A 27,416-nucleotide genomic window follows, 5' to 3' on the forward strand; every position below is an offset into this window, starting at 1 on the left:
TGAGAACATAAAAAAGTGTTTACTTATTTTGATGGCTTTACATTTGGGGTGGTTTTATCACTGCTCCCCTTAAAAGGATGTCTCTATGTATTCTGGAACAGAGAGAAGCCCATTTGACTAGATTGTTATGTCATGTTTGAAGTCAGCTATGAGGCAGCCCAGAGCCCTATGATGATGATAATATATCAAAATAGGAACGAGGCTTTGACAAAGAAAGGGAATTGATTTATGAGAGGGTTTTGGGCAGTAAGAGGCATGACTGAACGTATCTTGTGTAACAGACACAGAGGCTGAGCAACAAGAGATAGAGAGCCCATTTCTTCTCAGCCTTCATTATCTTTTCCTTGTGTTGTGATTTCCTTGCATTTCACTTACCTTGGCTTTTAGATTGAGGAGTCTCAGAGCTTTGAAATGCAAACTGGGCTCTCGAGAGAGTGAGTTGGTTTCTTTCATTGTCATGCCCTCTCCTGTCCCTGCCTCTTGCCGTCTTGAAGGTCACGATGCCCAGAGAGATGAGCCGGGGATTTTCAGTGGAGGAGTGGGAGATGGTCTGGGTCAGCGATTAGGAGCGGAGGCTTTGGCGCTGGACAAACCTGGGTTTGAATCCTAATTCTGTGACTCATTAGCTGTGTGGTGTTGTGTGGATTTTATATCTCCAATTCTCTGCCCTTCTGTCAAGTGGAGTTGATAATACAGCCACTTAATAAGGTGTTTTGTTGCTTATCTTCATTAGATACAGCTGACCCTTGAACAATGTGGGGCTTAGAGGCATCAACCCCCTGTACAGTAAAAATTCCAAGTATAACTTTTGACTTTTCCCATAACTTAACTACTAATAGCTTACTGTTGACTGGAAGCCTTACTGATAACATAAATAGTCAATTAACACCTATTTTGCATGTTATATGTATTATTTATGATAGTCTTACAATAAAGTAAGCTAGAGAAAAGAAAATGTTTTTTCAAATTGTCACAAATCTCTAAAACATTTTCTAATATATATATTTTTAAAAACCCATGGATAAGTAAACCTGTGCAGTTCCAACCCATGTTATTCAAGGGTCCACTCTACTTACTATGTGCCAGGAATTCAGGGGCTTTATGTGCAGTATTTCTCTTGATCCCCACAGCAGACAGGAAGCAGGTTCTATTATTATTATTTCAGTTAGCTAGATGATGAAATGGAGACTTAGAGAAGCCAGGCCACCCCTCTCATTAGTGGCAAGCCTAGGATTCATATCCAGGCTGTTTGATCCAAATAATGTATGTAAAGTACTGATACATTATGGGTACTCAATACATAGTAATTTTTTTATATTATCACTAATATAATAATTACCCTTATTAAACATATTGAATGTGGGAAGGGGAATTTGTTTTGGAATCCTACTAGTAGCTCTTTGAGACATTGTGTTTCCTGGTACAATGGATATTGGTCTATGAATATGGCTGACATCAAAGTCAACTGCAACGTATTCATCAGTGGGAAAAACATTCTTGCTAAATATTGATGCAGACTATGACTTGTGTCCATCCTGAAACCAAAGAGACAAGTTTGCCCTTTGGCAATTATGCTTGATGACAAGGGACATTCTCATATTTCCTCTCTCTGTTTTCTTCTTAGTATGGAAACTTGACTCTCTCTGAAGACACGGCTGTCGGGTCTGTCATCTTAACCATCCAGGCCACTGATGCTGATGAGCCAAATACTGGAAGCTCTAAAATCCTGTACCGTATTACAGAGGGAGACAGTGAGGGATGCCTGGGGATAGAAACAGATCCCCAAACCAACGCTGGATATGTCATGGTTAAAAAGGTAAATAGCCCCTTTAACGGAATCTGTCTTTTCCATAGATTAATTTACTTATGACAGTACAAAGACTTACAAACAGAAGTGGTTTATTAGTGGTGACCCCTCAGGTATGGTGATGGGCTCCTGGAGCACTGTCAGGCATTCTTGTCCCCCTAAAGACAAAAAGTCCAGATTCTAGTTCTGGGTCTGTCATAACTGACCACGTAACCTTTATGGAGGGAGGTAGGATTGCCATATAAAATACATAAAATATAGGATAAATAATTTTTTGTACAAGTATATCCTATGCAATATTTGGGAAGTATTTAATACTAAAAATTGGTGTTCATCTGAAATTCAAATTTAAATATTCTATATTTTTATTTGCTAAGTTGGGGTGCTCAGGGCTTTACTTCCCTCTTTGCAAATGTGGGGTATGAGACTGGATGAGTCCTATGAGTCCTTTAGGCTGTAGACCCTTTTTAATAATGAGTGGAAATTGGTAGCTCTTCCTTTAAGGTTTAATAGACAGGTATCCTTTCATCCCTTCCTCTCCCCGCCCCTTACTTTCATCTGTTATGGGATTGCCAAGCCCACTAAGCCTTGCTTTGTCTCTCTTATAAGGACTGGGCAGTCTGGAGTCAATGTCTTAATTACCATAGCACCTGCTTCTTTGTACAGGATCTTTCCATTCTTCCCTCAATCTACACCCATCCCTCACCACGTACACCTGATCCTGAACTTTTCTTTGCGGCTGCCTCATCTATGCTTTAGAGTATGTACATGGTTACCAGATGGCTCAATAGGAAGCAGCACTCAGTGTCATCCGGTATGTTTAGAACTAAAAAGGATCAGAGTTACAGCGATAGAGACTCTGCAAATGTGGGTGAATGCTGAAGGTTTATAGCGCAGTATGCTGAGGCTGCAAAATAAGGCTCTGGAGGAAAGTTTTGAACCCGAATAAAGGAAAGCTGAAGTAGAGGATAAAAATGAAGACAAAATAGAATAATTTCACAGACAATGGACAGAAACGCAGGGAGAAAAGTGCTGTGCTGAAGAAGTCCTGAGGCAGGCTGTTGGAGTTCCGATGCCACTGCCATCACGTACTCCAGCTCTGACAACGGGCCTCACCTGGTTCTAGGAGGGGTTTGTGTGGAGACCGACTCAAACCATCGGCATTCTGTATCAGTCTGACACTTGGAACTGGAGCCTTTGCAACTTCATAGTTGTCTACGTGGAGAAAAAGAACCCAGAAGGAAACGATAGAGGCAAGGGCAGTTTTCAGAGTTTGCAGTGGGTGGTCTATTCAAATGAAATGTCTATTCAAGTCCTTCGCTCATTTTTAAATCAGGGTATTTGGTTTTTTTTGCTACCAAGTTGTAGTTATTTCTTGTGTATTTTGCGTATAAAACCCATTACAGATACATGGTTTGTCAATATTTTCTCCCATTCCAAAGGTTGCCTTTTTACATTGCTGATAATTTTCTTTGCTGTGCAGAAGCTTTTTAGTTTGATGTAGTCCCACTGGTGTATTTTTGCTTTTGTTGACCGTGCTTTTGGTATCATATCCAGAAATTAAATTTCTTAGTCACAATTCTATCAGCTACTATTCATCTGAATTACAAATGTGCTAGCTGCAGGGGAAGTTCAGCGAGGAGCCCGTACTCTATAGCTGTGCCTGCTTTCCTGTATGAAGCACTTCTGCATTCACTCTCCTGTGCTTCTCACAGCAACTTGAGGGAGGCAGAGAAAAGCCCCTCTTTGCAGATGAGGTTCAAGCCTGCTGCAAGATACAGTCAGGTCCCCAGTGGCGGCAGAGCTGGAAACTTGACGCAGGTCTCTGGCTCTTCTCAGGAAATGATTTCTGTCAAGGCCTGCTGTTGCCATGACCTTGACCACATGATGCAACCTCTCAGGTCAGTTTTCTGATCTGTAAAAATGGGTGAAATGCTAGGTCCTTCTCAATAAGGATGTTGGAGGATTAAAAGTGAAAATACATATGTAACTTATACTGCACCCAGCAGATAGTAAACTTAATAAATTTCTGGCATTATCTTAATTCTGATTAATTAGAACTAGGGCAGAAGCCAGGATTCTGCCTGCAGACAGATATTTCCCATCTTGCTGAGGGGGCCAAACTTGCCTAACCCAAGAGTCAAATGGGGTGCCCCAGGCATGGCTGACAACATCTGCAGGGGAGGCTGCAAATCAGTCATTTTAACAAGTGCCCCGCAAAGGGGAAAAATCACTCCTGTTTTTCTCCTTTACTCTCACAGTGCAACCACACTTCGCTTCTGACACTAGATGTGTGGGTTCTCCATACACCAAACAATTCTCTGATGCCAGCCTAATGGCCTACAATTTGACTCATTTCTGACCCCTCTACCTGGAGACACTGCAGATCCCTCAGACCGAGACTCAGGTCCACAAGGCTGCCCCACTTGAGAAACCTAGCTTGTGACCTGTACTTCTGACCAGCTGCCTGTAAGTCAGAGGTTCCCCGGTCTCCCCTCCTTGGGTTTGGCCATTTGGTAGAACAGCTCACAGAACTCAGAGCAACACTTACATTTACTAGTTTATTAACCAGTAAAAGATATGATAAAGGGTACAGGTGAACAGTCAGATGAAGAGATACATAGGGCGAGGTCTGGGAGGGTTCTGAGGGCAGGAGCTTTTGTCTGCGGAGTTGGGGTGCACCCCTCTCCCAGCACATGAATGTGTTCACCCACCTGGAAGCTCCCTGAACCTCATGCTTGTGGGATTTTTATGGAGACTTCATCACATACACAGGATTGATCAGTAACCCAGTCTCCAGCTTCTCTCCCTTCCACAAGGACGTGGGGGTGGGGCTGAGAGTTCCAAGCTTGCACGCATGGTGAGCAGCCCTGTCCTGAAGCAGTCCAGGTGCCTGCCCAGACTTGCTTCCTTAGGACAAAAGGCACTCCCCTCACCCAGGAACTTAACAAGAGATTTAGGAGCCCAGTTTCAGGAACAAGATCAAAGACCAAATACTAGAACAGAAGATGCTCTTAGTGCTATTATCACTCAGGAAATTACAAGGGTTTTAGGAGCTCTGTGCCAGGAACTGGGGGCAAAGACCACTATCTATTTTCTATTATTTCACATGCCCCAAGTGATACTTAGGATTAAATAAGTTTTAGAAATACTGTCCTACTCAGTATTTACTGCTATCCGAAACTCTGGCCTGTTGTGTGGTAGATCATGATACTCAGGGCCAAGCAGGTGTCAGGAGCAGGGGGGCTATTTCTCTGAGCGCTGCTTGGCTCACTGGTAACTCTCTTGGAACCCCCTTTCTTAAAATCCAGGATTTTGTTTAGCTTTAGTTTTTTAAAAACGCAAATGTCACCCCCTCTCCATTGGAGTAGGTGGTCCTTTGAATTCTCAGCATGGGACCTATTTTTAACCAGCTCAAGTGTCATCTGGAAAACTAATGCTCACACTCTTTTCTCATCACTGATCACTGGTGAAAATGTTAAATATTCCCATTCTCAACTTCTCTCCCTCAGTACTTTTATCTCTGCCTCCAGGCTGAATCTAAATCACTGGGTTTGGCCTTTCAAGCAGTTGTGCGCAGAAGAGGAATCAGGCGCTGAGCATGCTTTTCAGCTTATCTGATGAATCTGTCTTGCCAGATAGGACCCGAGGCCTTCCAGAGAGGCTGGGATGGGTCTCTTGACTTGGCTTTGCAGGGCACAACGTTCCTGTGTCATTAAAGACAGCACACATGGTTTGACAGGGCTTGTCTTTGGTTAAGCTCTGTTGATTATCATTTGCTCATTTAGTGTCTTTTATTGCTAATTTTTCTCTGGAAGATTTGGTTCAATGATTTTCCTGGTGTAAAAATTAAGCAGGCTACTCCTTTCTTCATTTGTTCTCCCATTCAAAGTGTTTCAGGAGCACTGACACCCTCTCCTAACTGGATCACCGTAAGTCCATTCCTCACATGGCTGCTCCCAGGGTTATCTTTTTAAAACAAACCCAACCTTGTTAGTCTTGTGCTTAACACCTCCCTCTGCTCCTCAAGGATGAAGGTCCAGCTCCTTAGCTTGACGTTCATAGTCTTCTCTGCCACCCCTTTGTACTCTCAGCCTCACATGTTCTCTTCTGCCAACACAGGCTGCTTCCTGTTTGCAGACATATGCTCTTGCTTCCTGACCCCTCACCTCTGGGGCTACAGTGAGGGGATGGGAACGCCAGGGCGGGGACTTAGGACCTGTTTGTTGGCGAGGATGGATGTGCCTCCTCTGCCTGAGCACACAAACAGTTGTGCTGCTCTCCGGGGCCTGGGCTTAGCTGGGCCAGCAAGGAACAGAGTGCGTCCTTTGTCCACGCAGCAGCCTGGCTTGGGGGCTGCTGCCTTTCTGTGCACCTGCGAGGCTTTCTCCATTTGACACTCCTGCTGTCACCCCCTGAGATGAGGAGTGGGTCCTGGGAGTAAGAAGCTCCAGCGTGCAGCAGCTCCACCTCAGATGAGGGGCCCCATCAGACTGCATGGTAGTGGTCAGGTCATCGCGGGGCCATGCCCGTGGACAGTGGGTGCTTATCTCTAGGAGCAACCTCTTAGCTGACTTACAAATTTTACATCCCATATATTATAACCAATCAATTGCTTCTTATTTTCTACTTCAAATGACCTTGAATCTTCACACATAGCTCTTTCTCTTCCATATGAGCAATGTTTCTATCGTGCTTTTTTATTGAACTAGAAGTTGCATTGTAATGTTGTGTGTGTTTGTGTGTGCATGGAGGAGAGGGGGTTCTGGACAGTGGGGATTTTCTACAGAATCTCTTTTCTACTGGAGCCCTTAAGGGCTCTAGAAGGATCCAGGCCTTCTCATGTTTATATTTCCTGACTGATATGCTGCAGGGACTGTGTGTCAAGGAAGAAATAAGAAGTAAAGGTAAATATAGCAGAGTTCCTCCGCTTAGAGATCTTATGGCCAGTAAGGATCTCAAATAGATAAGCAGGTAGAGCCTGGGTCAGGTACTAGGAGATTACAGAAGACATAGAGCTTGTCCATTTGGGGATGGAGGATGGGGATAGTGAAGCTGTCTGGAGAGGACAGCATTGAGCCAACTTCTGATGAGGGAGAGAATTTTTTCAGCTGTTAGGGAAGAGCAGGCTGAGCTAATTCAATCATGTGTCCAACCTCCATGAATTCTTCTCTTCCCAAATGGTTGTTACCATTTATATTTAGCTGATGAGACATTGATATCAAGTTAAAGGACTGACAGCTTGCCAACAGGCCCCGGGTCCTCCAGGACTGGAAGAGTTTCCATAATTGTAATGTCCCTTGTGGGCTTGGCTTTGCTGCCTTCACCTTTTCGAGGTCCTGGGTAGCACTGAGATGCTGATGAAAGCTACTATCCTCTCCCTAGAAAAATATTTTCACAAAAATAAATATGTGAAATATTTATAATATTATAAATTATATATATATATGCACACATATATAATATTTAGATTTTGGTTTTGAGGGCTTGCAGACCCCTGGAAGTGCTTTAACCCCACTTAAGAAGCCAGACTTTCGGGGCTGTTTTACTCTTCAGCAGGTCTCTAGGATTAGGATTTTTCTCCTCCATGGACTCATGGGCTCTGCGTTGAGAGTGACCTTAAAAGTTACCTAAAACCAATTGCTTAAATGATTTTTCAGGGCTTTCTATGTAAGCCTGTCACATATTTTTTAAGCCTATTCTTGAAAACTTCTAGAGTTGGGAGTTTATTATGTTTTGAAGCAACTCCTTCTATCTTGGGTAGCCCTAACTGTTAAGTTCTTACTCATACTAAACCAAAATTTGTTTCTTGATTTTTCATTTCTGCTCCTGTCCAGCATTGCCTGGAGCAAGTGCAGACCATCTATCTTCGATTGTCTCTGCTAATCTCTCCCATTCTTCATGAGTTTAAAGTCTTTTATTTTGGGGTTTGAGTATTGAGGTCCCTGGGAAATCATTCTCCATAATGTGGAAATCTCTGTAAAAGCATTTCCCAAGTGTCTTCTGAGAATGCTTGAGAGAATCAATATGTCTCTAGGGAATGAATGAAGTATCTCAGGGCTAACTAAATTTGAAGAATGCTGCATTGATTTCTCCTTCTAGGAGAGCTATAATGCATATTAGTATATTAAAAGCTCTGATAAGCCCTGCAGCAAAGAATTTTCATTTCACACCTCTGTTACATTTAGAGAAATAGGTTTTTGCTGACATCAAATTGGGAACTCGTGCTCTGGAAATGAGTTTTTTTAAAAGAGTATGGGGAATGAATGTTTTAAGGAAGCTAATCATCCCCAAATTAATTTTTCTTCTTTTTTTCCTTATACAGCCTCTTGATTTTGAAACAGCAGCTCTTCACAACATTGTGCTCCATGCGGAAAATCCTGAGCCACTGGTGCCTGGTGTAAAGTACAATGCCAGCTCTTTTGCCACGTTCACACTTACTATAACAGATGTGAATGAAGCACCCCAATTTACCCAACATGTATTTCAAGCACAAGTCAGTGAAGATGTGGCTATAGACACTAAAGTGGGCAACGTGACTGCCAAGGATCCGGAAGGTCTTGACATAAGGTAGAGGAGAGCACTACTGGGCAGGCCTGGCTGTGGGGAAGAGAAGGGGCAGAGAAGCTGGTCGGACTCCAGGGTTCTCCCCTAAGGGAGCAGCCAGTGACCTGAAGCCCTTTCCCCATGTACATGGTGCACTTGTCTTGCTTCCAGTAGGTGTCAGTACCTGAGGGCATCAATGAAAATCCACTCAGGTAAGTGGTAGACATGTCAGGTCCATCCTATTCTGGCCACTGCGGGTCCCCACTGAGAGCTGGTGAGTTCGGGAGATGTGGCCCAGAGTCTGTGCCCCTGTACACAAAGCCAGGCCCTGTGTCTGAACCAGTCCTGGGGGCTAGGATTTGGAGGACAGGTCCAGCCTAGGCCCTAAAGTGGGCTGGAGTTCTAGACAGAGGGAACGAGGCAAAAGCCCAACTGGACAGACCCAGCGACCTGCCAGGGCTAAGAGCATCTTCTAGATGTAGAGTGCGCAGGTTCCTCAGATCTCCAGGTCTGGGGCACAGCCTCATTCCAGAGTCTACCCCTGGAGAGGCTAGTGCTAAGGCTGGGGTGGTTAAACAAAATGTGTAAATCTTTCCTTTTTAGCAATTCTCAACCCTTTTAATTTTTTCAGTGCAATAGGACCCACACAGATTTGCCTTAAAAATATTTTGATGATAATTAACTTGCCCGAGATTTATATGCATGTGTATGTGTCCGTATCTGTATCAGTATCCATATCCTCTTTAAGATCATATAATTACTAAGCATATAGATAGGACTAGAACCCATATCTCTTGCTTCTATTGTATAACATTAGCTCTACCGTCTATGGCGTGACAGATATTTCAGCATGACTTAATCCAATGCATATGGTTATAAACAGTAATTCCTTTGGTTTCTCTAAACATTTGAGGGGAGTCTTCTCCCAGTGAGCTGTCATGTAGGCACCTGGAATGAGTTCTGAGAGCTGTTTCTGATTGTCAAGGATTAAAGTTCCTACCTACTGTTATATTCTTTACCCCCTTCTCTAGTTTCGTAAAAACAAATGTAAGAGAGGAAAAACCAGTGGGGCTATACTATCAGAGTCACAAGTTATGATGGGGCCCAGAATTTTATAGTTTGACAACCATTTATTGTTGAACAAATGCTTCTTCTTCCTTCATGAGAATGATATAAAAATCATTGGTCAAAGGCAAGTGAATAAAAATCTGAGTTTATGAGTTGAGAAAACAAAGACAATGAGAAAACTTCTCAGATGGATCAAGGAAAAAATATATGTACCATTAAGCTGAGATCAGGAAGATGAGAAGATTGAGAAGCTGAGTGTTCTGTGAGAGAAGCCCTGGGAGACAGATGAGGAAAGCGTCTCAAGAATGAGGACTGATCACTGGTTCTGATGCCCATAAACTGAGAATCACAGATCACTCCAAAACTTTGGCCTGAGCAAGTGAATTCTTTTTTTTTCTGTCTGCTCCACAAACTTAGAATCCATCAGCACCCAACGGACCCTAATCCAGTCCACCAGCAAATAATAGATTCTTTCATTAAATGCACCCAGAATGTAACTGCTTCTCACCACTTCCAGCATGGTCCAGGCCACCATCTTTTCTCTTCTGGATCCATCCTGCCATTTGTCCACTCCACCTGGAGTCTATTTGCTGCAATCAGAGTGGTCTTTTAAAAAAGTAAATCAGATCACACGACTCCTCTAAAACCCTCCAAAGGGTTTCCAGCTCGCTCAGGATGAAATCCCCAATACATAGGGTTTCTTGTTCATCACCTGTAATACAGCCTAACAGTGCTTGGCATATCAATATACTAACATTGGGAAAAAACTAATTTGGTAAATTAACACATTATAACTTTTTAGTCATTCTCTTATTCTGGGACATGTGGATTGTTTCTCGTATTTTTTATTGTATAAAATGTTTTCAATATAGGTATACATATAACTTTTTGAAGTGCTATTAAATTGTTTTCTATTTCAGGAAAATTTGCAGAGGTGGGATTCTTTGGTTTAAAAACATGGACATCCTTATGGCTGTGCACTTCTTCCCAAAGGGCTATACCAATTGGTTTTCCTGTGCTTCTAGCCTTTCTCTCTCAAATTCATCTCTCACACACCCACCAATGATTTCTGCTGAAAACCCAAATATGGCTAGGCCACTTTCCTGCTTACCATTCCATGCCTACCCAAAGCTCTTCACATGTTCTGGCTCTTTCTAATCTCCTTGGCATCATCTTTTGCCATCCATCCTCTTTTCCCATTTTTATTCCACCACTGATGAATGTTTGAGTCCCCCATACCACCCACTAAGTTATTCCTTGACCTCTCTGGGTTAGCTCATGCAACCCCTTCTGCTGCAAGCATCCTCCTTTTTTCTTGCATTGTTAACATCAACTCCTTCAGACAGACTTCTCTGATTCCAGGAGTTCCTCTGGGATTCCACAGGACCCCTTTCATTGGTTTACTGCATTTTATTAGAATTGTCGTCTTTTGGTCTACTGTTTGAGTTTTGCTAAGCATTCAACAGATGCTAAATGAGGGGATTACTGTGCCACCAGCAGCCTTTGAGTATCCACCCATTCACACAGTCTCTACTCCTGGGTCTCTAAGTTTTCTTGGAGGGGGTGGTTTACTAATCAGTTTTAAAAGTTTCTTCCAGGTTGCTTTAATTGGAATTCTTTGATTGCCAAGAAAGTTTTACTTTTTTCCCCTCAGAATTTGTGACTATACCATTTCTAACAAAACAAGTACAACTACCACTTTGTAATGATGGATAAATTCTCCTTTTGAAGATAGATGGTATGCAAGTAAAGCACTGATATTAGATAATAGTCCTGTAAATATGTTATAAATAATTTGCAAAGGATAGTACTGATATAAAAGCATAATGATGCATAAATCATCTGTCATGCAGAGTAATCTGGGCTTTCTTTTGCTCTTTTCACTTCGTGAAGTTACTCACTGAGAGGCAACAAGAGAAGCTGGCTTAAAATTGACCCTGTCACTGGTGAGATCTTTACCATGGCTCCGCTGGACAGAGAAGCTGAAAGTCTGTATCGGGTACAAGTGGTGGCAACCGAAGTAGGTGAGCAGAAACCCCCCCAAACCCGGAACAGATTCTTAGGGGATATATCAATAGGAATGAGGGGAAGGTGAGGCAGATGAGAAATTGTCAGAATAGCTTACAGTGGAAGTATTGCAAAGGTCCAAGTGTCAGGGGAAGTGCTCAGCCTTCCTGGTTCTGCTCAGGATGAGAACCACCTTTGCCCGGAGCAGGGCTCCTTCAGGCTGGCAAGGAGGCTGGCTCGGCTTCAGGGATGCTGCTCACTCTGTAATGGCTACAGCTTCTGGAAGCTTCCTGTGTCCCTGCTGAACTAGTACCCACCAGCCCCTACTTTCTCCAAAGTGGTGTGGGTTTCTCCTGCCAGTGGGGTCAAACCGCTGCCTTGCTACTTAGACCATTACTTGCTCCTTCAGCAGGGACTCAGGTTTCAGCTTTTGTGAAACAGAAAAGGTTAGTGTTCTCAACTTTCATTTGTGCCAACATCACCTGGGGAGCTTGTTCAATACAGACAGTAGGAGCTCACTCCTGGAGATGCTAATGCAGTACATTTGGGTAGGCCTGGGTAGCTGTGTTTTGATGAAATCGGGTGAACTTTTGATAGGAAACATTTTTTATATGGATAAACCAAGGATGTTGAGGTATCCTTATATAATCTGCACTCCATTTAATTTGGTTGTGGTGATACATATTGCCCACTGGCTCTGAATGTGGGGCTCCAGGGAATTTTAAATAAAAATAAAAATAAACATAAACTCTTAGGTATAAGGCTGGTGATTAAAACATTGAATTTCTTTGCATTTAAATGGAATTTTCCAACTTAGAGTAGGCATTCTGTTGACATTATGCTGAGCTGAGCCTCTAATTACATAGTAAATATATCTGCTTGGTTTACCAGAAAATGAGAATTGAACAAATTAGGACGAAATAAATACAGTTTTAGACAGAAAAATAAACTTTCAAAATGTGAGGTCCAGGGTTGGCAGCTGGAATGGGGAACATTCCAGTAGGTGGGAATCATTAAAATGGATCCATCATGTGAAAAGATTAAGAAAAACAAAAATACTGCAGTCAAGTTAAACCAAAGAGGGTAGAAATGCAGATGTGTTTGGAACGGCTGTGTGTGACGGACGGGCCTCGCTGAGGAGGGTCAGGGGCTGGCTTTCTGCCTTGCTTGCTTCTGGTTGAACACATTCCACTATCACATTGTATATATTTAACTCTTGATTTAAAAGCTCCTGACTAATCAGCTGGAAATATCTGGCTGAGCCATTATGCTGTGCATTCCACCACAACAGATTGTGGAGATCAACCCTTCACTGTGGATGTGTCCTCAAGGCCTCTCGCATTTTAGAACCAAAACCAGGGTTCAAAACCCTGCTCCATTTTTTGCAGTTGTTGGCCCTGAAATGATGCAGTGGACAAAATGAAGTCAAGAGTGCAATGGCTTTTCCTCCTTTGGTTGAGTGTAGTCAGGGCCATAGAAGATAGTTGAAAAGAAGAGCTAGAAAACATTGTTTACTGGAATTGAAGCGAGTTGGAATCTGAAAGTGTAAAACAATATCTGTGATTGATGTCAGGGAGAATGAGAATAGTCAGAGTTTGCATTGCACTGATAGCACTGTTTTAAGCATTCAGTGTAATGACTTACTCCTCATACAAGACTGTGGGAAAGGTACTATTACTGACCATATTTTATGGATGAGGAAATCGAGGCCCTGAGAGGTAGTTTGCCCACAATCACACAGTTACCAACTGTACAGGCTATGGAGTCTAAATTTTTCACCATTACATCATAGTAAATAATGTTTGTGCAGCCCTTCACTGTTTTCTAAGAGCACTACATGTGGGATCCTCACAGAGGCATTTGTGAAGGCATATAGTTGGAGAAATGTAACTTAATAAAATGCTTAAGTCAGTGTTGAGCAATAGAGGATGTGGACTCTAAAGTCGGACCTCCTGGGTTGGAAGGCTCTCTGTTGCTGTGTGAACTTTGGCAAGTTACACAGCTTCTCTGAGTCTCAGTCTTCTCATCTGTGAATGTACATCAAAGTTGCAGTAATGTAAATAAAATATTGGCACATAAATCTTAGTTATGATTATTATGATCATTAAGACTTTTAAACCAGGAAATAAAGCAGGGTCTGATTCTAAAAGCTTGTTACATTTCTACTACCTCCATATACTCAACTACTTGAACTATTAATTTTTTTTTTAAGATAAGAAAATATCTTTTCTCATTTAGAGGAAAATGAGAGAGCTGATAGCATGTTTCAATGGCTCAATTTCTTAGGTGGATCCTCCTTGAGCTCCATAGCAGATTTCCACCTGACTCTCACGGATGTGAATGACAACCCCCCTCGACTAGTCAAAGAGTACACAGGCTTGTTCCTCTGTTACCCACTCCAAGCACCCGGAAGTCTCATTTTCGAGGCCACTGATGATGATCAAGTGTCATTTCGAGGTCTACATTTTACATTTTCCCTCGGCAGTGAAAGCTTACAAAATGACTGGGAAGTGACCAAAATCAATGGTGAGTTGTCAAAAGTATATGGAGGAGAACAGATGGATGATGAAATTAGTTTTTATTTGCTTTTGTGTGTTTGCTGTACTCAACATAGAGCTTCTTTCTTCCATGCCCCAGGGGAGAAGTTCATGCCTTGGAAACCTGCCCAGGGAAGCTGTCTAGAGCGGAGAAGCCCTGGGCTTTGGAGGGAGGAAAGATTAACACACAGCATCCCCTTAGTGTAGGTGGATAGTTGGACAACTGAGCAGCATTTACAAAATCAATGACAGCTGAGAAACAGAGTTCATGATTTTTAAGAACAGCTTTATTGAAATATAATAAATAGCACATAAAGTCTACAATTTCATAAAAATTGATATGTGTGTACCATCACCTTGAAGCCATCAGCACAATCATGATAAGAACATTTCCACCACCCCCAAAAGTTTTTCATGCTCTGTTGCAGTCCCGTTTCCACCCTGCCCATTCCCCATCCTCAGGTAACCACTGATCTGCTTTCTATAGCTGTAGATTAGTTTGCATTTTCAATGTAATACAGTATGTACTGTTTTGGTCTGGCTAGGGCACTCATTTTGGGATTTATCCACATTGTCACATGTCTCAGTACTTCATTCCTTTTTACTGCAGAGTAGTATTCTATTATATGGCTACATCACATGTGGTTTATCATCCACTCAGTTAACTGATGGTCATGTAGGTTACTTCCAGTTTTTGCTATTACAAATAAGGCTGCTATAAACATTTGTGGACAAGGTTTTATAGGATCAGATGCTTTCATTTTTCTTGGTTAAATACCTAGAAGTAGAATGGCTGGGTTAGATGGTAGCTCTATAGTTAACTTTTTAAGAAAATGTTGAATGCTTTCCAGATAGCTTGTAACATTTTACATTCCCACCATGTATGAAAGTTCTAGTTGCTTAACATTTTCCCCAAAACTCGCTCAGTCTTTCTAATTTTAACCATCCTAGTGGGAGCATATTAGTAGTTCATTATGGTTTTAATTCGTCTCTCCCTACTGACTAATGGTGTTGAGTATCTTTTCATGTGCTTATTTGCCACCCAGATGTCTCACTGGTGAGTGTTTGGTCAAGTGTTGTGCCCATTTAAAACATTTGGCTGTTTGGCTTCTTCGTTGAGTCATAAGTATTCTTTATATAGTCTAGATACAAGTTCTTTATCAGATGTATGTTTACAAATATTTTCTCCTAGGCCATGGTTTGCATTTCCATTTTGTAACAGTGTCTTTGAAGAACAAATTAAAAAATTTTGATGATGTCCAATTTATTGATTTTTTTTCTTATATAATTTGTGACTTTTTTTGTGTGATGTTCATGAATTTTTGCCAAACCCAAGGCCATAAAATTCTCTAATTTTTTTCTCCCCCAAAGGTTTTATAGTTTTAGCATTTGCATTTAGCTCTATGATCCATTTCAAGTTAATTTTTGTACATGGTACAAGGTAAAGGTCAAGGTCCATTGTTTTTAGTATGGTTCTCTAATTGTTCTAACACTATGTATTGGAAATATCCTTTTTATATTGAATTATCTTAGCAGCTTTGTCAAAAATCAAGTGACCACATACAGATGGATCTATTTCTGGACTTTCTTTTCTGTTTCATTAATCTCTATCTTTGTACTAATACTATACTGTTTTGTTTAAGATTTGAAATCAAGTAGTACAATTTTTTCCAACTTTGTTCTTTTTCAGGATTACTTAATCTATTCTAGGTCTTTTGCATTTCTATATAAATATTAGAGTTTAGCAAATCTTTTTCTACCAAAAAAGCCTATGGAGATTATGACTGGGATTGGGTGAATCTATAGCTAAATTTGGGAAAGAACTGACATCTTAACAAAATTGAATCTTCCAACCCATGAACATACGTCTCCATATTTTTAAGCCTTCCTTAGTTTCTCTGAGCAAGGTGTTTCAATTTTCAGTGCATAGTTCCCACAAAATTACCACTAAACACTTCATATTTTTGATGCTATTTTAAATGGTACTTAAAATAAAAAATTTTTCAGTAATTCAAGATATAAGAACATAATTGATTGTGTATTGATCTTACACATCCTCAGCATGTAGCCTATAACATTGCTGACCTCATTTATCAGTTCTTCCTTTTTTTAAAAGATTCCATAGATTTTCTACATAGACAATCATCTGTGAATAATACCAGCTTCATCTCCTTTCCAATTTGGATTCCTTTTATTTCTTTATCTTGCTTTATTACTGGCTAAAATCTTCACTATAATGTTGAATAAGGTAATGAGAGCAGAAATAACTTGGCTTCTTCCTGATCTTAAGGAGAAAACATTCAGTCTTTCACCATTAAGTATATAGTTAGCTGTAGGTGTTTTGTATATGCCATTTATCAGATTGAGGACTTGTTTCTGCAAAACTTGAGTTTTTAAATTTAAAACTAGGAATGGATGCTAAAATTTTCAAGTACTTTCTTCATTTTTTGACACAATTGTGTGGTTGATTTGTTTGTTTCTTTGTCTGTTAATTGGTGAATTATATCCTCCAACTTTTGATCTTAAACCAGCCTTCTCTTCCTGGGATAAAGCCTACTTGCTTGTGAAATATTAGCATTTGTATACATTGTTTGATTTGCTAAAACTTAAAGGATTTTTCCATCATTCAAGAGGGGTATTAGTCTCTAATTTTTTATTGTAGTAGTGTTAACTTTTAACTTCTTTTAGTGTCTTTGCCTAGTTTTGGAATCAGAGTAATGCTGTCTTCATAGAATGAGTTAGGAAGTGTTCTCCCTCTTCAATTACCCAGAAGGGTTTGCATAAAATTGTTTATTTCTTCTTAAAGTTTGATAGAATTCAGCAGTGAAGCCATCTGTGTCTGGGTTTTCTTTGTAGGAAGTTTTAACTACAAATTCAATTTCTTTAGTAGATATAGGGCCATGAAAGGTATAGAGTTCATCTTCCATGAGCTTATTAGTTTGTGTCTTTTGAATGAATTGTCTATTTCACTTGATTAGTCTAATTTATTGGCACAAAGTTATTTGTAATATTATTCTATTACTCTCTTAATATCTGCAAACTATGTAGTGATATCACCTCATTCTGATATTGGAGAATTATGTCTTTTTTTTTCCTGGTCAAACTGGCTAGAGGTTATTAATTTTACTGATATTTCAAAGAACCAGCTTTTGGTCTCATTGATTTTTCTCTATTTTTTTATTTTCTATTTCATTGCTCAGAACTTTATTATTTCCTTGTTTTTCCTATGTTATATTTAATTTGTTTTTCCTTTTCTATTTTTATGAAGGTGGAAGCTGAGGCAATAAATTTGAGAACTTTTTCTTTCTTAACATAGGAATTTGGTGCTATAGATTTGTTTCTTAGTGTCGTGTTAGCTATAGTCCACAAAGTTTGATATATTTTGTTTTCCACTTTCATTCAGTCCAAATACTTTCTAATTTCACCTTAGGTTTCTGCTGTGACCCATGGGTTATTTAGAAGTGTGTTATTTGGTTTCCAAACATATTGGGATTCCCCACATCTTTCTGGTTACTGATTTCTAACTTAATTCCATAGTGACTGGAGAATATTTGACTGGAATACTTTTACATTATTGATACTGTTTCTTTCAGTATTGTAAAGGTATTTCTCCCCTGCATTCTGGATTGCATTGTTTTTGTTCCCCTGATTGTGATGTGTCTTCTTTCTCTGAATGCTTTTGAGATTTTTTTATTTTTAGTTTTAAACATTTGATGATCATATGCCTTGGTGTAGTTCTATTCATTTTTCTTCTTTCCTGAGATTTACTGATCTTGGATGTGAGGATTTAGAGTTTTCATCAAATTTTGGGGGAAAATGAGCAATTATTTCTTCAAATATATTTTCTCTTTCTAATTCACTGTTTGCAGAAATTTTCTAGAACATAACTACTAGGGATAGTGGACTGTTTTTTTTTTACTCATTTCTGCAGAGAAATCATAAGCTGAGAACCTAAGGGTCTCTAGCGTCCTCTTGACATAACGGGAGGTACATGTGGAGTGAGGATACTTTGAGTAGTTCAGTCGTACTCGTACGTAGCCGTTTCCTAGTTACCCGTAGTATACAATGCAAAGATGAGCTTTATACCTGCTGACCCAGTGGTCTGAAGTTGTGTTTCCATGTCCTGAATATTTTTCCTTATTCTGACAGGAACTCATGCCAGACTCTCCACCAAGCACACAAGCTTCGAGGAGGGAGTTCACTACATCCCAATCCACATCAGTGATGGTGGCCGCCCACCCTTGGAAGGGACTGTCTCTTTACCTGGTAAGCCCCTCGAAATGCTGTCAGTGACCACGGGTGGTGTGAGAGAAGTCTTGTCTTTGATATGTTAATCTGCAACTGTTGGCTCGAAAATGTATCCTACTGAATATCATTTTGCTTTTCAGTTACTTTCTGCACATGTGGGGAAGAAGGTTGTTTCCGGCCAGCAGGTCACATGCCTGGGATGCCCACTGTGGGCATGGCGGTTGGTATACTCCTGACCACTTTATTAGTCATTGGTGAGTATGATTTGTCAGATTGAAGAGTTCCTGTCCTGGGCCTCAGAAACATGAGCTCACTTCAAGGTCTCTTGTCATGTGCTGGTCTGGTGGCTGCTCAAAGGGCAGCCTAGGCAAGAACCAGATGCTGACATACCTGAAATGTTGCAGAACTTCCCTTTGTGTATTTCCATGACTGCAATCCTGATTCTTTATTACTCCAGAATAATTTCACTGCATAACAGGACTCACTCTGCCTTGGCCCCTGGCCTGTCTAGACAGAGCCCACATGTTTAGCTGCCTTCTCTTTTGTGAAAAGCTCAGTGCCTTGCATAGTAATTGCCCTCTTTCAACTCTTGTCCTCTTTGTAAATTAATTATTAAAAGTATATACTTCATCAATTCATATCCACTTGAGTGAAGAGGTTTATACCACTTCACATCTTTTCTCTTTTATTTATTTACTTATCTATCTATTTTTTAGATATTTAAAAAAATTTTTGTTATCATTAATCTACAATTACATGAAGAACATTATGTTTACTAGGCTCCCCACTTCATGAAGTCCCCCCACAAACCCCATTACAGTCACTGTCCATCAGCATAGTAAGATGCTGTAGAATCACTACTTGTCTTCTCTGTGTTGCACAGCCCTCCCCGTGCCCACACCCCACATTATACATGCTAATTGTAATATCCCCTTTCTTTTCTCCTGCCCTTATCCCTCCCTACCCACCCATCCTCCCCAGTCCCTTTCCCTTTGGTAACTGTTAGTCCATTCTTGGGTTCTGTGATTCTGCTGCTGCTTTGTTCCTTCAGTTTTTCTTTGTTCTTATACTCCACATATGAGTGAAATCATTTGGTACTTGTCTTTCTCTGCCTGGCTTATTTCACTGAGCATAATACCCACTAGCTCCATCCATGTTGTTACAAATGGTAGGATTTGTTTTCTTCTTATGGCTGAATGATATTCCATTGCGTATATGTACCACATCTTCTTTATCCACTCATCTACTGATGAACACTTAGGTTGCTTCCAATTCTTGGCTATTGTAAATAGTTAAGCGATAAACATAGGGCTGCATCTGTCTTTTTCAAACTGGGCTGCTGCATTCTTAGGGTAAATTCCTAGAAGTGGAATTCCTGGGTCAAATGGTATTTCTATTTTGAGCTTTTTGAGGAACCTCCATACTGCTTTCCACAATGGTTGAACTAATTTACATTCCCACCAGTGGTGTAGGAGGGTTCCCCTTTCTCCACAACCTCACCAACATTTGTTGTTGTTTGTCTTTTGGATGGTGGCGATCCTTACTGGTGTGAGGTGATATCTCATTGTGGTTTTAATTTGCACTCTGATGAGTAGCAATGTGGAACAACTTTTCATGTGCCTGTTAGCCATCTGAATTTCTTCTTTGGAGAACTGTCTGTTCAAGTCCTCTGCCCATTTTTTAATTGGATTATTTGCTTTCTGTTTGTTGAGGTGTGTGAGCTCTTTATATATTTTGGATGTCAACCCTTTATTGGATCTGTCATTTTTGAATATATTCTCCCATACTGTAGGATACCTTTTTGTTCTATTGATGGTGTCCTTTGCTGTACAGAAGCTTTTCAGCTTGATATAGTCCCACTTGTTCATTTTTGCTTTTGTTTCCCTTGCCCAGGGAGATATGTTTGTGAAGAAGTCACTCAGGTTTATGTCCAAGAGATTTTTGCCTATGTTTTTTTCGAACAGTTTTATGGTTTCATGACTTACATTCAGGTCTTTGATCCATTTCGAATTTACTTTTGTGTATGGGGTTAGACAGTGATCCAGTTTCATTCTCTTACATGTAGCTGTCCAGTTTTGCCAGCACCATCTGTTGAAGAGACTGTCATTTCCCCATTGTATGTCCGTGGCTCTTTTATCGTATATTAATTGGCCATATATGTTTGGGTTAATGTCTGGAGTCTTTATTCTGTTCCACTGGTCTGTGGCTCTGTTCTTGTGCCAGTACCAAATTGTGTTGTTACTGTGGCTTTGTAGTAGAGCTTGAAGTTGGTGGGGGTGTGAGATCTCCCCCACTTTATTCTTCCTTCTCAGGATTGCTTTGGCTATTCGGGGTCTTTGGTGGTTCCATATGAATTTTTGAACTATTTGTTCCAGTTCATTGAAGAATGTTGTTGGTAATTTGATTGGGATTGCATCAAATCTGTATATTGCTTTGGGCAGGATGGCCATTTTGACAATATTAATTCTTCCTAGCCAAGAGCATGGGATGAGTTTCCATTTGTTAGTGTCCTCTTTAATTTCTCTTAAGAGTGTCTTCTAGTTTTGAGGGTATAGGTCTTTCACTTCCTTGGTTAGGTTTATTCCTAAGTATTTTATTCTTTTTGATGCAATTGTGAATGGAATTGTTTTCCTGATTCCTCTTTCTATTATTTCATTGTTAATGTGTAGGAAAACCACAGATTTCTGTGTGTTAATTTTGTATCCTGCAACTTTGCTGAATTCCGATATTAGTTCTAGTAGTTTTGGTGTGGAGTCTTTAGGGTTTTTTATGTACAATATCATGTCATCTGAAAATAGTGACAGTTTAACTTCTTCTTTACCAATCTGGATTCCTTCTATTTCTTTGTTTTGTCTGATTGCCGTGGCTAGGACCTCCAGTACTATGTTAAATAACAGTGGGGAGAGTGGGCATCCCTGTCTTGTTCCCGATCTCAGAGGAAAAGCTTTCAGCTTCTCGCTGTTCAGTATGATGTTGGCTGTGGGCTTATCATATATGGCCTTTATTATGTTGAGGTACTTGCCCTCTATACCCATTGTGTTGAGGGTTTTTATCATGAATGGATGTTGAATTTTGTCGAGTGCTTTTTCAGCATCTATGGAGATGATCATGTGGTTTTTGTCCTTCTTTTTGTTGATGTGGTGGATGATGTTGGTGGATTTTCGAATGTTGTACCATCCTTGCATCCCTGGGATGAATCCCACTTGGTCATGGTGTATGATCCTTTTGATGTATTTTTGAATTCGGTTTGCTAATATTTGTTGAGTATTTTTGCAACTGCGTTCATCAGGGATATTGGTCTGTAGTTTTCTTTTTTGGTGGTGTCTTTGCCTGGTTTTGGTATTAGGGTGATCTTGGCTTCATAGAATGAGTTTGGGAGTATTCTGTCATCTTCTATTTTTTGGAAAACTTTAAGGAGAATGGGTATTATGTCTTCTCTGTATGTCTGATAAAACTCCAAGGTAAATCCATTTGGCCTGGGGATTTTGTTCTTGGGTAGTTTTTTTATTACCACTCAATTTTGTTGCTGGTAAATGGTTTGTTTAGATTTTCTGTTTCTTCCTTTGTCAGTCTTGGAAGGTTGTATTTTTCTAGGAAGTTGTCCATTTCTTCTAGGTTTTCCAGCTTGTTAGCGTATAGGTTTTCATAGTATTCTCTAATAATTCTTTGTATTTCTGTGGGGTCCATCATGATGTTTCCTTTCTCGTTTCTGATTCTGTTGATGTGTGTTGATTCTCTTTTTCTCTTAATAAGTCTGGCTAGAGGCTTATCTATTTTGTTTATTTTCTTGAAGAACCAACTCTTGGTTTCATTGATTTTTTCTATTGTTTTATTCTTCTCAATTTTATTTATTTCTTCTCTGATCTTTATTATGTCCCTCCTTCTGCTGACTTTAGGCCTCATTTGTTCTTCTTTTTCCAATTTCAATAATTGTGACGTTAGACTATTCATTTGGGATTGTTCTTACTTCTTTAAATATGCCTGAATTGCTATATACTTTCCTCTTAAGACTGCTTTCTCTGCGTCCCACAGAAGTTGAGGCTTTGTGTTGTTGTTATCATTTGTTTCCATATATTGCTTAATCTCTATTTTAATTTGGTCATTGATCCATTGATTATTTAGGAGCGTGTTGTTAAGCCTCCATGTGTTTGTGAGCCTTTTTGCTTTCTTTGTACAACTTAGTTCTAGTTTTATTCCTTTGTCGTCTGAAAAATTGGTTGATAGAATTTCAATCTTTTTGTATTTACTGAGGCTCTTTTTGTGGCCTAGTATGTGGTCTATTCTGGAAAATGTTCCAATGTGCACTTGAGAAGAATGTGTATCCTGTTGCTTTTGGATGTAGAGCTCTATAGATGTCTATTAGGTCCATCTGTTCTAGTGTGTTGTTCAGTGCCTCTGTGTCCTTATTTTCTGTCTGGTGGATCTATCCTTTGGAGTGAGTGGTGTGTTGAAGCCACCTAAAATGAATGCATTGCATTCTATTTCCTCCTTTAGTTCTGTTAGTATTTGTTTCACATATGCTGGTGCTCCTGTGTTGGGTGCATATATATTTATAACGGTTATATCCTCTTGTTGGACTGACCCCCTTATCATTATTTAATGTCCTTCTTTATCTCTTGTTACTTTGTTTTGAAGTCTGTTTTGTCTGATACTAGTACTGCAACACCTGCTTTTTTCTCCCTGTTGTTTCCATGGAATATCTCAACTTTTGCTTGTCTGGGTGTTGTTTAATCCCTCCTTCATATTTAAATGATAATCATGCTGGATACAGTATTCTTGGTTCAAGGCCCTTCTGTTTCATTGCATTAAATATATCATGCCATTCTCTTCTGGCCTGTAAGGTTTCTGTTGAGAAGAAGTCTGATGATAACCCGATGGGTTTTCCTTTGTAGGTGACCTTTTTCCTCTCTCTAGCTGACTTTAAAACTCTGTCCTTGTCCTTGACCTTTGCCATTTTAATTATTATGTGTCTTGGTGTTGTCCTCCTTGGTCCCTTCTGTTGGGAGTTCTGGGTACTTCTGTGGTCTGAATGATTATTTCCTCCTCCAGTTTGGGGAAGTTTTCAGCAATTATTTCTTCAAATACACTTTCTATCCCTTTTTCTCTCTTCTTCTTCTGGTACCCCTATAATGCGGATATTGTTCCTTTTGGACTGGTCACACTGTTCTCTTAATATTGTTTCATTCCTGGAGATCCTTTATCTCTCTCTGCATCAGCTTCTATGCATTCCTGTTCTCTGGTTTCTATTCCATTAATGGCCTTTTGTATCTCATCCATTCTGCTTTTAAATCCTTCCGGAGATTGTTTTATTTCTGTAGTCTCCCTTCCTACTTTGTCCGTTAGCTCAGGTATTTTTCTTTGCAGCTCCATCAGCATGGTTATTACCTTTATTTTGAATTCTTTTTCAGCAAGTTTGGTTAGGTCTATCTCCAAGCTCCTTCTCAAAGGTTGTCTATGTGATTTTGGTCTGGATCAAATTCTTCTGCCTTTTCATGGCCATAGAGGTAGTTGTGGGGAGCTGGCGCATGTGTCAGCTGGGAGAACATCCCTTATTGCTAGTTTGTGGCCTTCCTCTCCTGGGATAATGGCGACCCCTAGCAGCTTGTGCTGGGCAGCTATGCACAGACGGGGTCTCTGATTCTTGCCCAGCCGCCGTGAAGGAAACTCTGTGCGTGGTTGCTGTGGGCGTTGCCACTCTGAAGCTGCTGCTCTGCTATGGTGGAACCATGTCGGAGGGGGAACAGGCAGGAGGCTGTTTATCACCATCGAGGGGCCTCTGAGTTGTGCTGCAGCACAGGGGGTTAGGGCGCCCGGAGTTCCCCGGGATTCCCAGCTGCTGGGCTCTGTGTCCCAGGATGCTTCCGTACAGCTGTGGGGTCCCTGTCCCTTTAAGACTTTCAAAGTGCATTCACTTTTCTTTGTTCCAGGGGCGCCAGCTGCGTCGACCCACTCGCAGGTTTTACTGTTCTGTTTCCTTAATATCCAGCACACCATATGCTGTGTGTCTGTGCTCCCGGTGCAGATGGCTAAGGCTGGGTGTTTAGCAGTCCTGGGCTCCCTCTCCCTCCCCGCTCCAATTCCTCTCCTCCTGCCGGGAGCTGGGGTGAGGGGCATGACCCAGGCGGTGGCTTGTATCTTACTCCCTTCATGAGGCTCTGGGTTCTTGCAGGTATAGATGTAGCCTAGCTGTTGTCCTGTATCTTCTGGTCTTTCTTTTAGGGATAGTTGTATTTGTTGTATTTTCAAAAATATATATGGTTTTGGGAGGAGATTTCCACTGCTCTACTCATGCCACCATCTTGGCTCCTCCTCTTTTCTCTTTTAAAAGTAGGGCTGGATTATTCTAAGAATTCTTAATTGTTCTCCTGGCATCTGGTCTTTTCTACCATAACCCAGTCTCTCACAGCAGTCTCTGATTCACAGCTCTAAATGAAATTTCATTTCCTTATACCATTCCATCTGAAATCCTCATTATTATGACATGGAAGGTCCTTTGTGACATGGCCACTACCCATCCTAATGAGAGCACAGTGATCAGTTTTTCTTACTGAAAACTGTGGTCTAGTGCTAAGTAGAGCTAGTCTTTTGAGGTCCCACTCACTTACCATGCTTCTCTCTACTGCTAAGCCTTTTTTTATTCTAGTTGCCCTCCCATCTGGAAAGGATTTTTGAGTTTATGCATCAAATGGCATTTTTCTAACATGACAATTTAATCCATAATTTGACTTCAAGTTGAGGATTGAATGAGTTTAGGGATATCTAGAACTAGAAGTCATAGGACTTTATAAGTTCATATCCTTAATTTTTTCAAAATAGGATTGGGATTATTGCAAGATTCTTGATGGGTCTCTTGAGTATAAAATATTTTCTTCATGATTCCTCATGCAAATGTCTGCCAGATTAATTTCCTTAAAGCAATTCCCTTTTCCATATCAGTCTCTGACTTACAGTGCACATTTAGTGCTAAATTGCACAATGTAATTTTGTAGGAGTTCCTAGATGGGAGAAACCAGGAAGGTTAGGTAGACTAGTCAAGCTGGAGCCATGAGGGAGGCGCCAAAGAAAATGTGTCATTGGTGTAGACACACTGAAAGTAGGCTTTAAATGGATGGACAGGTCAGAGAACAGCTTTCTGCTTGTTCTGATTGGACTGTTTCTTCTAGGGAAGGGGTGAAGGACTGGAATCAACATTTATTATGTCCAAAGTTCAGTAACTACTAGGGATAAAAGACTGTTTTTACTCATTTCTGCAGAGAAATCATGAACTGGGAACCTAAGGGATGCTCTAGCGTCTTCTTTGACATAATGGGAGGTACATGTGGTACATCAGATGCTTGCACACTTAGCCTTCAGAGCAGTGCAGGCATTATGTCCTATATTCCTGGAGAAGAGCCAGCAATAGCCACCAGCTTAGGTATGACGTGGGTCTTGAGACATACTGACAATAAGATAAATGATAATGCCTAGAATTCCTTATTCACAAGGAGAAATACAAAGGAAGTTACATAAGTCATTTTATCCAATCAGGGTGCTACTTTATAAATGAATATGGCAGTACACTGTAAGTTTCCATCTATTTGACCCTGAGTTTTCTCTTTCAGGTATAATTTTAGCAGTGGTGTTTATCCAGATAAAGAAGAATAAAGGCAAAGATAATGTTGAAAGTGCTCAGGCATATGAAGTGAAACCTCTGAGAAACTGAATTTAAAAAGGAATGTTTGAGTTTATGTACCAAGTGCTATTTCAGTAACAACCATTCAGTCCCATAACTTTACTTTTTATCCAACATGTGCACTGTAATTTTTTTACAGGTATACCCTCTTGCCCTTTAATATTTTATTACTCTTTGATATTTCATGTGCTATAGACATGAGAGATGTTTTCCACTTTCCCATGACACTCTTCCCTTCTGCAAAAGCCGTAGCTATTTATCCAAAACCAAAAATGTATGTGTTTTTCCCCCTCAAGGAAAGATGGGCTGATGAAATAGTCTGTTCAATTTTCTTCACCAAGGAGATTTATCAGTCACCCACCACAGAACTTTCTGGATTCCACCTATGCTTTTTCTGGTCCATCCTGTGTCCCCTTCTTCACATCTCCTTTGGCATTTCACTAATTTTAAAACATCTGTTGGAGAAAAGAACAAAGCAAAGCCTCAGGAAAAAATTAAAGAGGAGACGTGTCCCTTAGCTTGAACAGAAACTGTTCAGTGTTGTTAACCTTCTTGAGCTCAGTGTGGCTTATGCAGGGCTTCTTTTGAGGTTTTTCCACTTGGGAATGGCACAAGCCCCACACAGACCACACAGAAGCCCACTTCATGATCCTTGGTGTGGAAGCCAGCCACTGACAGGGCTTACTCACTCCCTACCGTGCTTGCATGCTGCGCATGTTTTCTTTGTGTGTATAGTAATAAAGTTTTGGTTATTGTATATTTAATGGTAGAGGAAAATAAGGAAGCATGAAAGAAGTGGGGACAAAAATCCAAGAATAAACGTTGGCTGTGGTTTTGTTTCTCGGATCTCTCTGGCTCTGCTTCCTGGTTCTCTGTATTCATTAAGGGAAGGACTAGAGGACAATGGTCACCTACCGCTTATCAAAATTTCCTCCCACGTAGAATTGGCCCATAAGGAAGGGTCTGCAATGCTTGCCCTGATTATTATTGTAACTGAAAGACTGAGGCAGTCCCGAAGTGAGTCTGGGGAGGAGGGCTCGGGGGTCTCCCTTGCCTCAGTTTGGTGTTGGCCTCTCTGGACCAGCTTGTATCACCTAATAATAGGCTGCTCACACAGAACCTTCTCATCTAAAATCATCAATCAGTATTTTTACTTTCTGTGCTGTTTTTCCCCAGATGGGCCCTCCCTCTTAACCTTCCCCTCTTTCCGCAGCCAGATGGTATGCATTCTGAAAGTCTTAAAGACCAGTTTAAGTACTGTTGCCTTTGGGAAGCCTTCTCTGATTTCCTACAGGAGACCAGGCCACTATTTCATTTACACTCCCACACTGGGGAGGAAAATTTTTGGCCAGGATGCGTTCCTTCTTCTGGTAGGGGAAGTCCCATTCCCCCTGGAGATGTCTCCCCCACCCCCACCTAGTTTATACAGCTTGGGGAGAGCCGGCCCTCTGTTCTCCTCCATCCACCTGGCTCTAGAGATGGGCACTTTATCGCAGTGAGACTCACTTCCAGAATTTTAGTTGAAACTCTT

At 40.7% G+C, this 27,416-nt stretch overlaps 1 protein-coding gene across 5 annotated transcripts in view; it reads left to right on the forward strand.

Moving 5' to 3' along the window:
- The window catches only part of CDH17 (cadherin 17), a 100,398-nt gene extending 73,667 nt beyond the window's left edge, over positions 1-26,731 (forward strand). For 4 of the 5 annotated variants that reach the window (XM_036933149.2, XM_036933140.2, XM_036933131.2 and 1 more), the window contains 7 exons: positions 1,625-1,816; positions 8,133-8,377; positions 11,315-11,445; positions 13,715-13,954; positions 18,115-18,231; positions 18,354-18,467; positions 25,815-26,731. In XM_036933149.2, the coding sequence (XP_036789044.2) occupies positions 1,625-1,816; positions 8,133-8,377; positions 11,315-11,445; positions 13,715-13,954; positions 18,115-18,231; positions 18,354-18,467; positions 25,815-25,915 (1,140 nt within the window). In that variant the 3' untranslated portion in view covers positions 25,916-26,731. The other variant, XM_057497894.1, reaches the window with a different exon arrangement.
- The last annotated feature ends 685 nt before the right edge of the window (positions 26,732-27,416 follow it).

Source organism: Manis pentadactyla, chromosome 3, assembly GCF_030020395.1.
Source record: "Manis pentadactyla isolate mManPen7 chromosome 3, mManPen7.hap1, whole genome shotgun sequence".
NCBI classification, from domain to species: Eukaryota; Metazoa; Chordata; class Mammalia; order Pholidota; family Manidae; genus Manis; species Manis pentadactyla.